The 13,906-nt window shown below is 48.5% G+C and overlaps 1 protein-coding gene across 1 annotated transcript in view; it reads left to right on the top strand.

Annotated features, from left to right (window-relative positions):
• Positions 1-13,906, top strand: part of MMP17 (matrix metallopeptidase 17) — a 56,463-nt gene that overhangs the window by 22,314 nt on the left and 20,243 nt on the right. The window contains exon 2 of the mRNA XM_027901378.1: positions 13,424-13,556. Coding sequence (XP_027757179.1) covers positions 13,424-13,556 — 133 coding nt within the window. The remainder of the gene's footprint in view (positions 1-13,423; positions 13,557-13,906) is intronic.

The following is a 13,906-nucleotide window of genomic DNA, read 5'->3' as shown; positions in this document are numbered from 1 at the left end:
GAAACATGGCTTTGCACCCCAATATACAGCTGGACTCACGAGTCCAGTGTGGTGGTGGAGAGGAGGGTTGCCAGTGAAGGCCACTGGCTCCAGGAGCTCTGGTAGGAGCAGAGTTCCCACTGCTCCAACTCTGAGCCCTTCCCATGAAGGGCAGATACGCTCTCGGCTCCTGCCAGCCCTGTCCACAACAATGTATGAAATGCTGCTTCTGAAAGGAAAGATTCCCTTCCTGGCTGTTGTCAGTCAGTAATTAAAACCTGATATATATGAACTGATTTGATTTCTTTCTTCCACACACCCTCCCTCCTCCCGCCCCCGTGCCATTATGTGGCTTTGTATAGCTTGAAATATTCCTGGTGGTCATAAAATTATCTTGGCCTTTTTCAAAGTCAGTACCTGCTTCTTAGCAAAGCCACAAGCCCGTGGGCTGGAAAAGATTCAAGTCTTACTAGCTGAGCTAAAAGGCATTAATTCACAGAATATATACATCACAATGCTGTCCTGCCTTGCCGAGAGCCCTGCCTGCAAGATCTCTTCCCTTGTCTACTAGATGGACTTTGGGCATCTTCTTTTATTGCTTTGAAAGCTCAGCCTGATGGATGGATTGGCCGGAGTCAAGCGAGGAAAGAGGTCAAAATGAAGTGTTGGGATGGCTGAGATCAGCACAGGCTGGGGGGAAACCCCCTCCCTCTGGGTTATCAGGCCAAGAGCAGTGGCAGAGGAAGGGGCTCTGATACCTGCTTTTGGCTGCTGTGGAGTGACTTTTGCAGCAGGTCAGTTATTTTTTTCTCCTGTGCTTGTTCTGCTCCTGCTGTGCCTGGTTAGTGGAGAAGCCTCGTGCTGCTCGTGGTGGGGCTGATCCAGGGGAGCAAGGAAGGAGAAGGGAAAGATGCAGCAGATACCTGAGTGACTCCAGCCCAGCCCTCCTCCTCCTCCTCCCTGCTTCCCTTTTGCCATTTCTCTTCCTGACACAGAGACATCCCTCTGGGAGAAGGATGGGCTCTGTGTGTCCCTGTGGGACAGCAGCCTGGGAGCCAGAGATGCTATCGCTCACCGAGGATTGTCACTTGTACCACTGCTAGAAGAACGTTCCTTTTGGTGCTGCTAGATTAAGCAATGGCATGAATATGCTGAAGTCTGCATTGACTTAGGGGTGTAGGTTTTGATTTCTTTGGTTATTTTACCAAGAACAAGGTTAACTTGACTTAAAGGCTTGATCGTTAGAATTGCCCTAATTATGCTTTGGGAGCTGCACCCCTTTGAGGAAGGAGCCAAGTCCTACCTCGGTGGCTGCTGCTGTGGCCCTGCTCGGGGACAGCTGCCTGACAAAGTGGATTAATTGCACCACAGCAGCAGATCTGCTCACACTGAGGTGCCTGTGTCCTTGTTGTGGAAGAAAATAAAGGATAAAGTCTACACCAGCAGCTGTGGTATATAGGAAAAAAAAGGAAACAAAAACTGGAAAAAAAAACCCGAAAGCTAATTTACTATCACAGCTAGACAGGTCCCATCATCAAACCTGCTTAACTCTGCTTGAAAGCTCTCTGTGCTACCCTTGCTGGATGTACCCCAAAACATCTTCTAAAAGGCAGGGCTGGAGCTGTAGGAAGAGGCAGGTGTCTGAAAAGGTCAAATTGTCTCTCTCCTGTGGTAAAGAGGGAGTAACACTCACTGATATTTTTATGGCTCTCCTGTGCCAGCTGCCATTTGAGCACAACAACATCTTTTCCTTTCTCAAGCAAAGCAACTGGTAGGTTGATGAGGAGGAACAGGATTCACCCCTCTCTTCAGGACAAAGAAACTAAACACCTGCATGAACAAGCTCACTGGTGGTCAAGGCACAAAACCCTGTGCCAGGCAGTCAGCAGAACCTGGTGCTTTGCAAGGAGATGCTCATTCTGTCTTCTTCAACCTCTCTGGTTTGTTTTCTTGGCCTTTCTCCGTAACAGTGTCTGTTGTAGCATCACTGCTCCAAGCCCTTGAGCCCCAGGGAGCTGCAGCCACAGCCACATGCAGGTCCTAATCCCTGTGTGTTGCCCAGCTTTGTGAGCTTTGGAAATAGATGTGTCAGCAAACTGTGGGCAGTTCTAGTCCAACTGGCAGCACCTACAGACTCTGCAGTTGCGGGATGATGCTGATTACATTTCTGAACAAGGTTCAGCGGGAGATGAAATCCTTCTTGTGGTATTTAGGGCAGGAGACAGCAGGTCTGGCTGGTTGGCTTCCATACAGTTAACAAATGGGACTCGATATATAGGGCCAGAGGGAGTGGTGGCCCATTCAACATGCCAGGGCATGTCTCTGCTCCTGATGAAGAGCTGTCCTGGTGTCACAAGGAGAGCAGGTCTGCTCGTGACGTGATACAGATGGTCACTCTGACATTTTCGATCAAATGTGTTGACAGACCTCATGTCATGATGCTGAAGAAGTAAAAATATATGGGTCTTAAAAAAATAAAAAGGGAGAGGGGGGAGGCAAAACAAACCCAGTGTGATTAAATGTATCCAATTTACCAGATGGATTTCTGCTCTGCTGTGCAGGACTGCTCTGTTCCAGGAGTTTTCTCTGCATTTCATATTCTGCTTATGTAGGAATGCGAGACCTCTCCATTTAATGAGTTTGATTTGTATCAAAAGAGAGCCTGCATCGTTCCTGCTGGAATAGATCTCTGGAAGGGACCAGGGGATGAATTTCTGCATAAATCTCGTGAGCAGGGAGCAGTGGCTGCCCATGACTGGAGCCATCTGCCTTGTCCTGCCGTCACCACCAGCACCCACGGCCCTCAGAGAGGGAAAATGTACTTTTAGCAAAGAGTCAGCAAGATAGAAACATCCATCTTCCTTAATTGCTATGGGTTATGATGCAAAAGGCAAACCAAGCTGGGGAAGGGTTCAGGAGACCAGCAGTGCTGGGGAAGCTGGATGGGATCCTTTCACCTGGCTGTCAGCAGAGGCTGCACTGCTGGGAAGCTGAAACCCCTTCATCTCAATATCTATCTGCACTGCAAATAGCTCTAATAGGTATGTAAAGTCTGGCTGTTTGCACGTGGAAAGGTGAGGGATGCCCCCAGCTGTGTCAGGCTGCATCAGCGCCACAGAAGATAGGGGATATTTTCCCATTAGAGCTTTTTCAAATATGTAGGTTTTATAATCTTTTTACTTCATCATTTTCTACCCAGTGGGGGAGAGATGATCCTTGTGCATAACTGTGCCTCTTGCAGCTGTGCTGGGAGGGACATGCAGAGTCACAGGCTGGGGTTCGGTGGGGACAGTCTCTGCTTTTATCACCACCCTGGAGTGGCTTTTGATGTGTAAAATCACAGGCACTGCCTTTAATTTCCACATCCCACGTTTGTGTGATCAGGACTGCAGTGACAGAAGAGGCACTGCTGTGGCTGAGGTCAGGGTTGGATCCAAGGTGCTGCAACGTGGCTGAGGTCATGCAGGTGCCCATCGTGTTGGGAAAGGCTCATCCCTACACAGTGGCCTTGGGGCACCACTGCCCCCACCCACCCACCCATCCAAACCCATGTGAAAAATAACACAGAGTTTGGAGGTCTGCAGGCTGGTGAGGAGAAGGCAGTGGCAGCAGGGTGACCCTGTGGCCATGGGCTTGTGGCACCGAGACACCTGGCAGGAGCTGCCGGGTTGGTGGCAAACCCCAAAGGGGTTGTTTGGAGCTCTGTGGGGGCACATCAGGACTGCCTGTCCTTCGGTGCCTGGCTACCCAGCCCACTGTCCTTTCAGAGAGACGTGAGTCACGACAACATTCTGTACCAGTGCTCTTCAAGGGAACGTTCAAAGCCATGGAAATGTTATTTACCGTCTGCAGCCTGTGCATAATGCGGCACCTCTGACCGAGTGGCTGCTGTGGCCGCTGCCGTCAGTCACAACAGGCATCTCTGAGGCTTCTTGCTGCTGGCAATCAGAGCTGGGGAGGAGGGCTCCTAATTGGGGATGTTTGTTGATCACAGGTGATGCTCAGCTAAGCCTGCTCCCCCTGTCCCCCCTCCCAAGCCTCAATTTTGGGGGACACTGTGAGTGCTCCCCTGAAGCCCCAGACTTCAACCCCCCTTACACGAGCCTGGAGATGATCTTGAGCACCTAAAATGCCTGTGCTTAAAGCAGTGCCCTAAGTGCAGGCTGCTGGGTCACTCTGGAGCCTGTGGCTTCCCTCTTCCCCCAGTAAATGGTGCCAAGCTGCCCTAAGCACAGCTGGTTTTTGCTGTTTGCCCACCATGGGGGTCTGGTACGTACCTGGTGTTGTAATTCAGCATGGCTTGTAATACCTAAATAGCAATGTGTAAAGACAGGCAGATTTATTATTCCTTAAGTTAGCATTAGGGGTGAGGGAAGCGCTGGTAAAAGCCAGCTCTGTGTTGCATGGTTCAGCTGGTTTGCCAAAGTCAGGCACTGTATAATTTGAGCCCCTCTGGGGAGGAGTGTAATCTGTGGGTTTGTTTGCCCTCTGTTCTGTTCTGGTTGTTTTCTGCAAAGCTGCTTTGGTCCCAGGTCATGATTAATGCCGGTTTTCACTGAAAGCAGAGTCATCTGGTAGCCACAGGAAAATGCCCTGGACTAGTCATAGCAGGTTAAATTATTCATTTTGGTTAGTTTGTTTTAATAATTAAAGATATTTTTTGTGATGTTTTGCAAATTGTCCAACACACTGTGGTGATGCAGGGCTCTTTTTTTTCCATCTGCCACTGTCCCGTGGGTGATTTCTTCCAGCCCATCCAGCCTGTGGGGTGCTCCTGAAGTACTTCTGCAGAGTTCCTGGGGTTTGCTACCTGAGGGCTGATTGCCTGAGAATTATGATATTATTGCTTCCTTTGGTTTAATAGCCTTGCTCATGAACAGAAGGCTCCTTTTTTTTTTTTTTTTCTGTTCACCAGTTGCCCAGAGCATCAATAATTGTTCAAGGCACTTGTAGAGCTAATAGAAAGAGCCTGTCAACAAGAAAAGCTCATCGTAATACCACTGCTTTCAAGAGACTGGGGGAAGCAGCAAAGCCAACCAGGTATTAAATGTGTTGTTCCTGTAGTCACATAGATCTAGGGACAGGAGCCATAAGTAGGGCTTAATTCTCTCCCAAATGGATGTTCTATTTCACACCCCAGCACAGCTTCTGATTTATGGATTTCTTAACATCACAATATTTTCATTGCTAAGAACTAAGTGGCAAGATGCAGCTGAGTCCTGATCCAAGAGCTGCTGAGGCACATTTTCAGGGACTGCAGCTGCTGTCAGTGGCCCTTGGACCGGTCCTAGCACAGAGCACGGTGATAACAGCATTTGAATTCCCAGTTTGCCGAGGCCTGGAGAAATTCTGCCATCTCTGGAAAGGGATATTGAGCCACGCTGCAAGCATATTTAAACAGCCAGCCTGTGTCCTGAGGTCATCTTGGAAAGCAAGCCTCGCTAGCGGGAGGGAGGAATGGTGCTCTGAGGGGGAGGAAGGAAGTCACTGGTCTGAGAGCTCATGAGTGGAAGAGAGATGTGCAGCCGAGCTGATCCATCAAGGTGAAATGTTGTGGGCTGCTGTAAATGAGGAATCAGTGAAGCCATGCTGGAGGTTCAACTCTGAAGCCTGGGGTGGAGGCTGAGAGAACAAAGACAAGAATAGGCCAGTGGAGTCCGGAGTCCATCCTGGAGAAGACACGTCCTAAGAAAGGATCTGGCAAATGGAGTTAGGGGGGATTTGTTTTGATGTATAGCAGTCTGTTCAGTTCACTGCCAGATGTGATTTGTTTGGTGATGGAAAGTGAAGGAGTAGGAGCTCATCTTGGTGAGATCAGGAGAGAATACAGATCAACACCATTGTGCTCTCAGTGTGTCACTGACTTTCCCCATGTACCGTGAGCAACGTGCTGTTCGGGTCTGATGAGATGGGCTGGCTCATTAAACAAAACCAGGACCTCTCATGTCCCCCCTTAGGAGAACCTTGCTGTGTATTTTCACTTTGGTAAGGAGCATCTTGTACTTTTTTCAAAAGAATTCATCGTTTTCTTGCTCATCTTGGTCCCAGTCCAGCTGGAAGACAGGAGCGTTTGGAAGTTCTCTGTGCAGTCTGCTCGGGTGATGTCAATGGCACTGTGTCAGATACTTAGGAGGCTTGGGGATTTTAATTAAAAAAGTCCAAACATCTGTGTGCTGACAGAGCCTCCCCACTGAGTGAGGGGTGTGTGTCCTTGTTCCAGTGTTTGAGAGGGCTCAGGGAGCCTCCCGGTGCTGGAATCCCCTTGGACAGGGGCCACAGCAGCTGCCCTCCCTGCTGCATGGATGGGACATGGTGGAGGAACGTGGGGAGAGGAGGGTCAAGGCACGTTCAGTTCCCTCTGTCCACCCAGCAGATGTTTCCTGAGGAACATTGTCCAGCTGGCTCTGCTCACAGCATCCCCCCAACAGCTTTGGGATCCAACGAGCCTTGGACAAAAGCCTCTGGGAAAACACAGGTAGTCCCGTGTCCTGTGCCCAGAAAACCCTGAATTCACAAAGTCTTGGCTTGGATTTTTCTTCATATGGAGAGGATGTGACTTCAGGGATGAGGCAACCTCTCACTGTGATTTACTGAGCTGTGCTGAGCAGGGAAACCTCTTCCCTGGCTCCGTGTGGCCGGTGGCAGGTTACATGGGGAGAGGAGTGCTGGGCTTATAAACACTGTAAGAGTTGTATCTGGTGACACTTAATTTAACCTGTCACCAGGACATGGAGTTACGTGGTTTAGAGCTATTTCTGTAGCAAAAGGATGCTAATTCAGTCATTTACCCAACTTCCCATCACAGTTCAACAGACACCAGGAATCTCTTCCTTCCTAGATAACTCACTGATGACAAAGGATTCTTCACCACAAGTGCAAAACTAGGACTGATTTAAAAACAAAGAGTTGTTGCTGTTGAGGCTGCTTTTTGATGGTCATGTGGAATTTCAATCGCACACAGATTTATTTTTTTTTTTGCATCGTTCATTGCCTTCAAGTGGAAGTTTTCAGAATGTGCTGGAAAACATCCAGTGATTGAAGGACTCCCTAAAGCCCTGGTGTATTAAATCTCCACCAAGAAAAACACACATTTATGTTGAAAATGCAGAATAAGCCGTATCTTGTTTATATGTTTTGTCCCTTTTTCGTCCTCTGAAAAAGAGAAACCTAAACCAGCTGTAGTAAACATTGTGCTGCACTGCACTGCTCTGCTGCCTTCTATGGGTGGGAATTGGTTCTTTGATCTTCAGTTCAAAGGGGTTGAAAAGGCTGTTTCTGTGGTCTGCAGAGAATTTCCTTCTGCTTCTCCAACATCATTTGGTTAACTCTGTGTTTCTGGGAAGGCTCTGGGTATCCATCCGACCAAAGAGGCGCGTACACCTTGTGTAACGTCCGCTGCAGAGTGGGTGAAGCTTGCCTTCAGATCACCACAGCCTCGTCTGTGCCCACCTTGCCCTCCCCCAGCACCCAGGAGAGTGGGGTAACGTGAGCAGAGTGATGCAAACCAGCATTTCAGGCAACACGCAAGACCTGACCACGTCTGACGGGACGTGCCAACTTTGCATCCAGTTGCTGGCTGGGAAGAGCTGTGCAGGAGCAGAGGTGCTCTCTCCACTGGATCTTTAATGGCCTGGATATCCCAGATCCAGTGCCATCCAGTGGTCTGATCTGTCCCTTGCCAGGTGACCCGCTGTCTTCAGAACCTGCAGGTGGTGGCCTCTTGCGACGCCACTGCTGTCAACCTAATCGAACGTGTAGCAAGGAGTAGGGAGAGGAAATCATTTGCTGCATCAACTTCCACCCTGGATTTTGCTGAAATTAAAGAGCTGTTTGCATTCAAGCAGCCCCTCTGGCATGAACCAATGAAACCGGTCCCACCGTTCAGCGCAGGCATCACCCGAAATCCTGGTTGTAACCCAAACTGCAGGGTTGTTTTTTTTGTTTTTCCTCTTAATGAATTAATCAGCTGATTGCGTGCGTGCGATGGCTCATTAGAGGGGTGCGTGGCAGCCCCGGGAAGGGAGGTGCTGGCTCGGTGGGGCCTGGAGGATTGTGGCACCATATGTGTCGCTCTAATTAATGGGCGCCGCTCCTGGGGGCCTTTTGATCTCGGGAAAACGACTGTAAAATTTGTAATACTGTAAACCTTGGATAACTTGGAAGAAAAAAAAAAAAAAGCCAAACCTCAAACAGCCCAAAGCAATTTCCTTTAATCTGGCTTGTGGTGTTGGTGATTTTTTTTTTTTCATGTTTTTTTTTTTTTTATTATTATTTTAAAAGCTTCCACCCTATTTAATGGTAGCTGTGGAGATAAAGCGAAGTGTAATTTAGAAATTAGTTCCGGATGTTTGAGTTGTAGCTTTATTTTAGTAATCTGGGTCATTAATTTTGTTGAATAGCATGTTTGGATTTTCTTCCCCCCGCGTGTGCGAGGCGCGGCTGCGCCCGGGGGTCTAACGGGACTTCCAGCAGCAAAAGGGAGCTTTCAAAGTTGTCCTGCCCCTCGGTGACCCCACCAAAACAAAGCCCGTGTTTTTCTGTGGTCATCTGGCATGCAAGGCAGGGAGAATGAGCCGTGGAGATGAGTGCTGGGGTGGTTGGTGCTCCTGCTGCAGCCAGGGAGGTGGCGGGGAGAGGAGGGACCAGGTTCAGGTCAGGGTGAGGGTTCAACCTCTCAGCTGTGACAAGACCCTTTTTAAATGAATGAAACCAACTTGTCTGTTGATTAACGAGGGAAAGGTGCAGTTTGGTCAAGCTTTTCAAGGAGTATTAATGAAAGGGATCCTTTGAGTGGAGAAAAACCTGCTTCTGCTAACACATGGATCTGCCCTAAAAATTTGGAAATCAGGATGTACTGGCGTCCTCTCAGTGCATGTTGCACATCCAAAGAGTCTCTGGAGGTGTGTTAGCCACTGGCTGCAGAGAGGCCTCTGGAACAGCTCCATCCCTGAGCAAAGGGAACTTTACAGCCTCTGCAGGATTAAGGCTGTTTTCCCCCTGTGTGTTTATGCAAAGTCAAGAGAAAAAGAAACATAAACTGATTTTTGGGGGCTAAGCTTTGGAAACCATGGTCGTTTCAGTGCTACAGGAGCAGGCAGAAGTGTGGAGCTGGCTTAGGTAGAATTTTTCTGCTTATCCTGATTTCTGTTTCATTGTTTATCCTGTTTATCCTCTTCTTGTTATCCTGAACTAGTTTGCCTTCTTGTAAACGCCAACCTACGACCCTTAAAAAGAAATCATCAGGAAGGAAACTTGCTGACTGAGTCTTTCCTTTGCCTGTGGCAGTCGAATAAGCCCATCAGCTTATATAATATTAATATTTGTAAAAGCAAACCTACAGAGCTCATAAATCTTCCATAAAAGAGGGACAATATCTACGTCTATTTTAAAATGAAGCAGGTAAGTAGGTTCTGGGACAAAAGGGTGTTGATACAAAGGAAGTGGAGAGATGAAAGAAACGAAATTGCCATTTTAATCTAAAAATTGTCTCTGAGGAAGTAATACCAGAGGCCTCACTGCTGCTGGAGCCAGTGTTTTGCTCTGGGTCATCATTTGGCCAGGGAAAGCCCCCATCCCTGGCTGTTCCCTGATATCCCATTCAGGTGGGTTAAGGAGTAAAAAAAAGTCAAAAAATTGAAGCAGGCCTTGTCTGCTGAAGAGAGGACTGCATTGCCATTTTCCTTAACTTCGTGCTTCTCCAAAGGAAAAAAAAAAAAAAGTACAAAAAATCTGCAGGTTTGGATTCCGTTAAACGTTTTTTAAGGCACAAAGCAGGCATTTCCCCATTAAGTGTGGGAACCCAGATGAGGAAAGGAATAATGCAGTCTATTTTTAGCCAACCAAGTGAGCAGTCTGTCTCCGGCCACACACGTGGAGCAGCTCCACAGAGGAACGACTTTCTTAGTCTTTCATTGAGTACTGCCCATGGTGGGATGGGAAGGGCAAAATCAAACCATTTGGAGATTGTAAAGGCAAAGTAAAATTCCTTTTTTTTTTTTTTTTTCCTGTTCCAGTTTTTTTAATTCTTCGAGCTGTGATGTCTGTGGGTGGCTGCAGGGGATGGGGCATGGGCAGCACCCAGGGTAACCCCATTCCTGATTGCCACAGGAGTTGAGCGTGTTGTGATGGCTTTTCCCCACTCCCAAGGACACAGCACAAGTCCCAGCATCCACAGTGGGGTGAGGGAACCTCCAGCCCCACGCAGGGACAGTGTTTTGTCCATGAACAGCCTGGCTGTGGTCTGTAGGGTGCTGCAGCTCAGCACTGAGCAGGGTGAGGGCTCTGGCTGGCAGCTGTGTTTATCCAGAGTGATGGAGAGGAGGGGCAGAGGAGTGGGTGGTTTTGGATGTTTCTGCCAGGCATGCATTTCTTCCTTTATGCTCTTTTTATTTCTTCTTTTCCTTTTTTTTTTTTTTTTTTCCCCCCCTCCTGGACCTGATCCAACAGGAAACCTTCTATTCTGTATTGTTCAGAACACAGAACAACGGAGCTGGATCAGAAGAGTCATTGTGTGGGCTTGGCTTGGTCCTGCCCAGCTCCCAGCCCCATCTTTGCTAACTCCAGCACTGCAGAAGCCCACCATGTGTGCCCCTTTTTTGGCAGTGTCTGTGAAATGAATCCGGCCCAGCCACGATCAGGGTAAAGCAGAGGTGGGCATGAACTGCTGGAAGGAGTTCCCAGTGGAAGGAGACAGAACCAGCAGAAGGGAGCCCAGGAAATACCATTATATTCATTTTAGAGATGGTCACAAAGAGGTGATTCCCACAAAAACTGAGCTGGGATCCTGGTGAGCCCCAGACCGAGGGCATGAGTCACGTAGTGCAGCCTCGCTCCTTCCCAGCTCCTCCTGCAGCTGGAAGATGGTCAGACATTGGCTTGATCTGAACTCTCTGATGAAGCAATTTTTTGAAATAGAGAGTTGTTGAAGCTGAATCTTCTCCTGGGATTAGGTCAATTCATTTAGTGCAGCACACTTTTGAGGAAAAGTTTTTATCGTGCCAGCTCAGGCAAGAAATATGTTCATGGAATTTTAGTATTCAGCTGAAATCACTATTTCATTTAAACATTTTAAGCTAATGAGAGTTGGCAAAAAAAAGCTTTTTTTTTTTTTTTATTAAGAAAAGGTGGAAATAAAAAGGGAACTTGTTGAAGTTATCTCAGTGGAAAATGTTTTCATGTTTTTCATTTATGGACATTTATAAGTTTAGCGCTGGCATTATTAAGGGCAAGAAAATATCTGAGAAGCTTTCACAAGGCCCAGAGATAATTAGTCAGACAATTCCTGCTGCTGTTTCTCATCTCCAAGCCAGCTGCATTTTTCCCTGGTGAAATTTTCTGCCACAGCAAAGGGGGAAAGTGAAGGTTTCAACCTTATGGATCAGCTTTGCTTACAGGGGAGAGAGGAAACCAGCCCAGAACCCCTACCCTGGACAAGAGATGAATGAGAGCAATTTCACAGAGGTCTATAAAATTATGGAGAACCTGAGCAAGGCAGGATAAACATGATGGTCTGGATGAAAAATCACACGCAGGGACATCAGTGCTTGCAGGGTGGATCAGGCAAAGGACCTGTGATATCTGTCTGTTGGTTCCATCAGAGATTTGCTCTGGGGAGTCCACTCGTGTTTGTGCTTTCTCTGTCCCTGGGTTAAGAAGGACAGAAGGCCCCCAGGGCCCTTGCTGGGTGTTCCCTGTGCCGTTGCTTTCCCCGGCCTTTTGCTGCCGCCTCCATCTCCAGGAGGGCCTGAGGACAGCCCAGCTGGGCATATCTCTGGTGTGGCAGTGTCTCCACTGTCATTAGAGGATAAATGACACCGTCTCCACGGCCAGGGAAGAAACCAAATTAAACTCCGCCATCCTCAGCGACTGATGGGCCGGCTGCCGACCTCCGTGTCACAGCCAATTCCTCACCAAGAATCAAGGGTGAATTGCATCTCTAATTTCTGTCACAAATGTTTTTTGCTATGCAAAGGGACAAACAGTAGCAGGGAGGAGAGGAGAGAGCGCTGGGCTGGCCCTCAGCCCGGTGGCAAGAGGAGGCTGTGACGATGCTGAGACGTTCCCAGGCCAATGGAGTTGCATCAAAAGACTAGAAGTGGCCAGATAAGCTGTTTCCTGGGCACACCATCCCACTAGAATAAGGCAGGTGTGAAGGAGGGTGAGGAGGGAAAGGGAATTGCTGGTGAGAAACGCTGCACAGCAGTCCGTGCTCCTCAGTGGGGAGTCACACCAAAGCGTGGGGAGATCTGCCCTAGAGCTCTGTAAGTGTTGAATCTGTTTGTTTGGGCTTGCCAGAGGGAGGCCTGGGTATGCTGTGGCATTCGGAGGGTGGCCACTGCAGGTGACACCAAGCTATGAGACATTCAGAGTGTAGCAATAAGCAGGCACTGACTCCTGGCACTAATCTGACCACGATCCATTTGTGGCGTATCGACTGCGGTGGAAGCCTGGCTCGATATCAGTCTTCAGGAGCCTCAACAGATCAATGTTTGATACAGATAAAGAAAATAGAGGGCAGGTGTTTATGGCATTCCCTGCGTGCAGTATTATTATTCCTTGCTCATCCTTCTGCTGAGGGAGGGGAGGGAGCGAGGAGGAAGGTGAGAAAGGTTTTTAGAAAGATAATTCAGGAGACATTTAAAAAGCAGTTGGAAGAAGGAGATTTATGGCTTTTTTTTTTTTTTTAACATCAGTTTTAGGCTGAAAAGAGGAAGCGAAAAATCTTCATAAAAATATATTGTCCTTTGAGAGACAAATTCCTATCAAATAGTGGGTTTGGGTTTAGTTTGGTGCCCAAGGCAGGAGGATCCCTGGCACATGGCTATGCTTGCCAAAGATTTGGGAAAGAAGGATATGCAGGGGTTCCACTGGTCCCCACTGCTTTCTGGTGGTAGGGAGACCCACACCTGGCTCTAAATACTTTAGGGCAACTGGTAGGGAGAGGATTAAAGCAGAGAATGTGGAAATGCTGGAGAGGATGGCTCAGTTTTGTGTCAATGCTCAGGTCTTGGACAACTGTATGGCTCAGAAGGGCTTGGAGGCTTCATGGTTGGGGTTTATTTCCATCAAAATCCTGGTGTTGTGAAGGTTGAAGTAAAACAAGCCATCCCTATGGAACCATTAAGTTGGAAAAGACCCTTAAGATCAAGTCCAACCATCATGTCCTTAGACCATCAGGATGCATCAGCTGCTCTGCAAAACCTCGGCCAGAGGTCAGGGAGGTTCCTCCATCAGAGCCAGGAATCCTCCCCAAGGAGGCTCCCTCGGGAAGTGACGACCCAAGGGAGGTGGAATTGCCTGTCCCTTGTGATGGGCAAGCTGGGAATAAACACAAAAGCGTGAAAGTATTTCCAAGCAGAACAGACAGGACCTTCAGAGCATCTTGTCCTATGTCTATATTTCCTCCTTTTCCTTTTCTCATCCCCCCTTCTCCCTGTTTCCACAGGACTGGCTGACAAAGTTCGGGTACCTGCCTCCTCCAGACCCCGTCACGGGGAAGCTGCAGACGCAGGAGATGCTCACCAAGGCCATCACTGCCATGCAGAGGTTCGGGGGGCTCAAGGCAACGGGAGTCCTAGGTCAGTGGCTCATGATCCCTCCTCTCTTCACTGCAAGGGGGAGCAGGGATGGCTCCTTGCAGGTCTGTGGAGGAGAAGGGACTTGGCCCTGTGCTCTGGAGCAGCAGCATCCCCAGGAAAAGCTCAGGCGGGTGTCACACACGGCCCAGTTTGCAGCTGTGAGAGTAATTACATGGCTCAGGTGCTCTGTTGCCTCGTGCTTTCAAGAACCTGAGGCAAGCAATTATTTCAACAGACCCACAGACCCTTGGGGTTCCCGGTGTGCTTAAAATAGCTCTTGGTGTGTTCCAAAAAAAAAAGACAAGACAAGGGAAAAAAGAAGAGTTGTCCTGTTCAAAGCCTTACTTGCA

The sequence above is a fragment of the Empidonax traillii genome, unplaced genomic scaffold, assembly GCF_003031625.1.
Source record: "Empidonax traillii isolate 1590-97213 ecotype Southwest subspecies unplaced genomic scaffold, ASM303162v1 scaffold780:size295419, whole genome shotgun sequence".
In the NCBI taxonomy this organism is placed as follows: Eukaryota; Metazoa; Chordata; class Aves; order Passeriformes; family Tyrannidae; genus Empidonax; species Empidonax traillii.
This window is presented reverse-complemented; position numbering and strand designations above follow the sequence as displayed.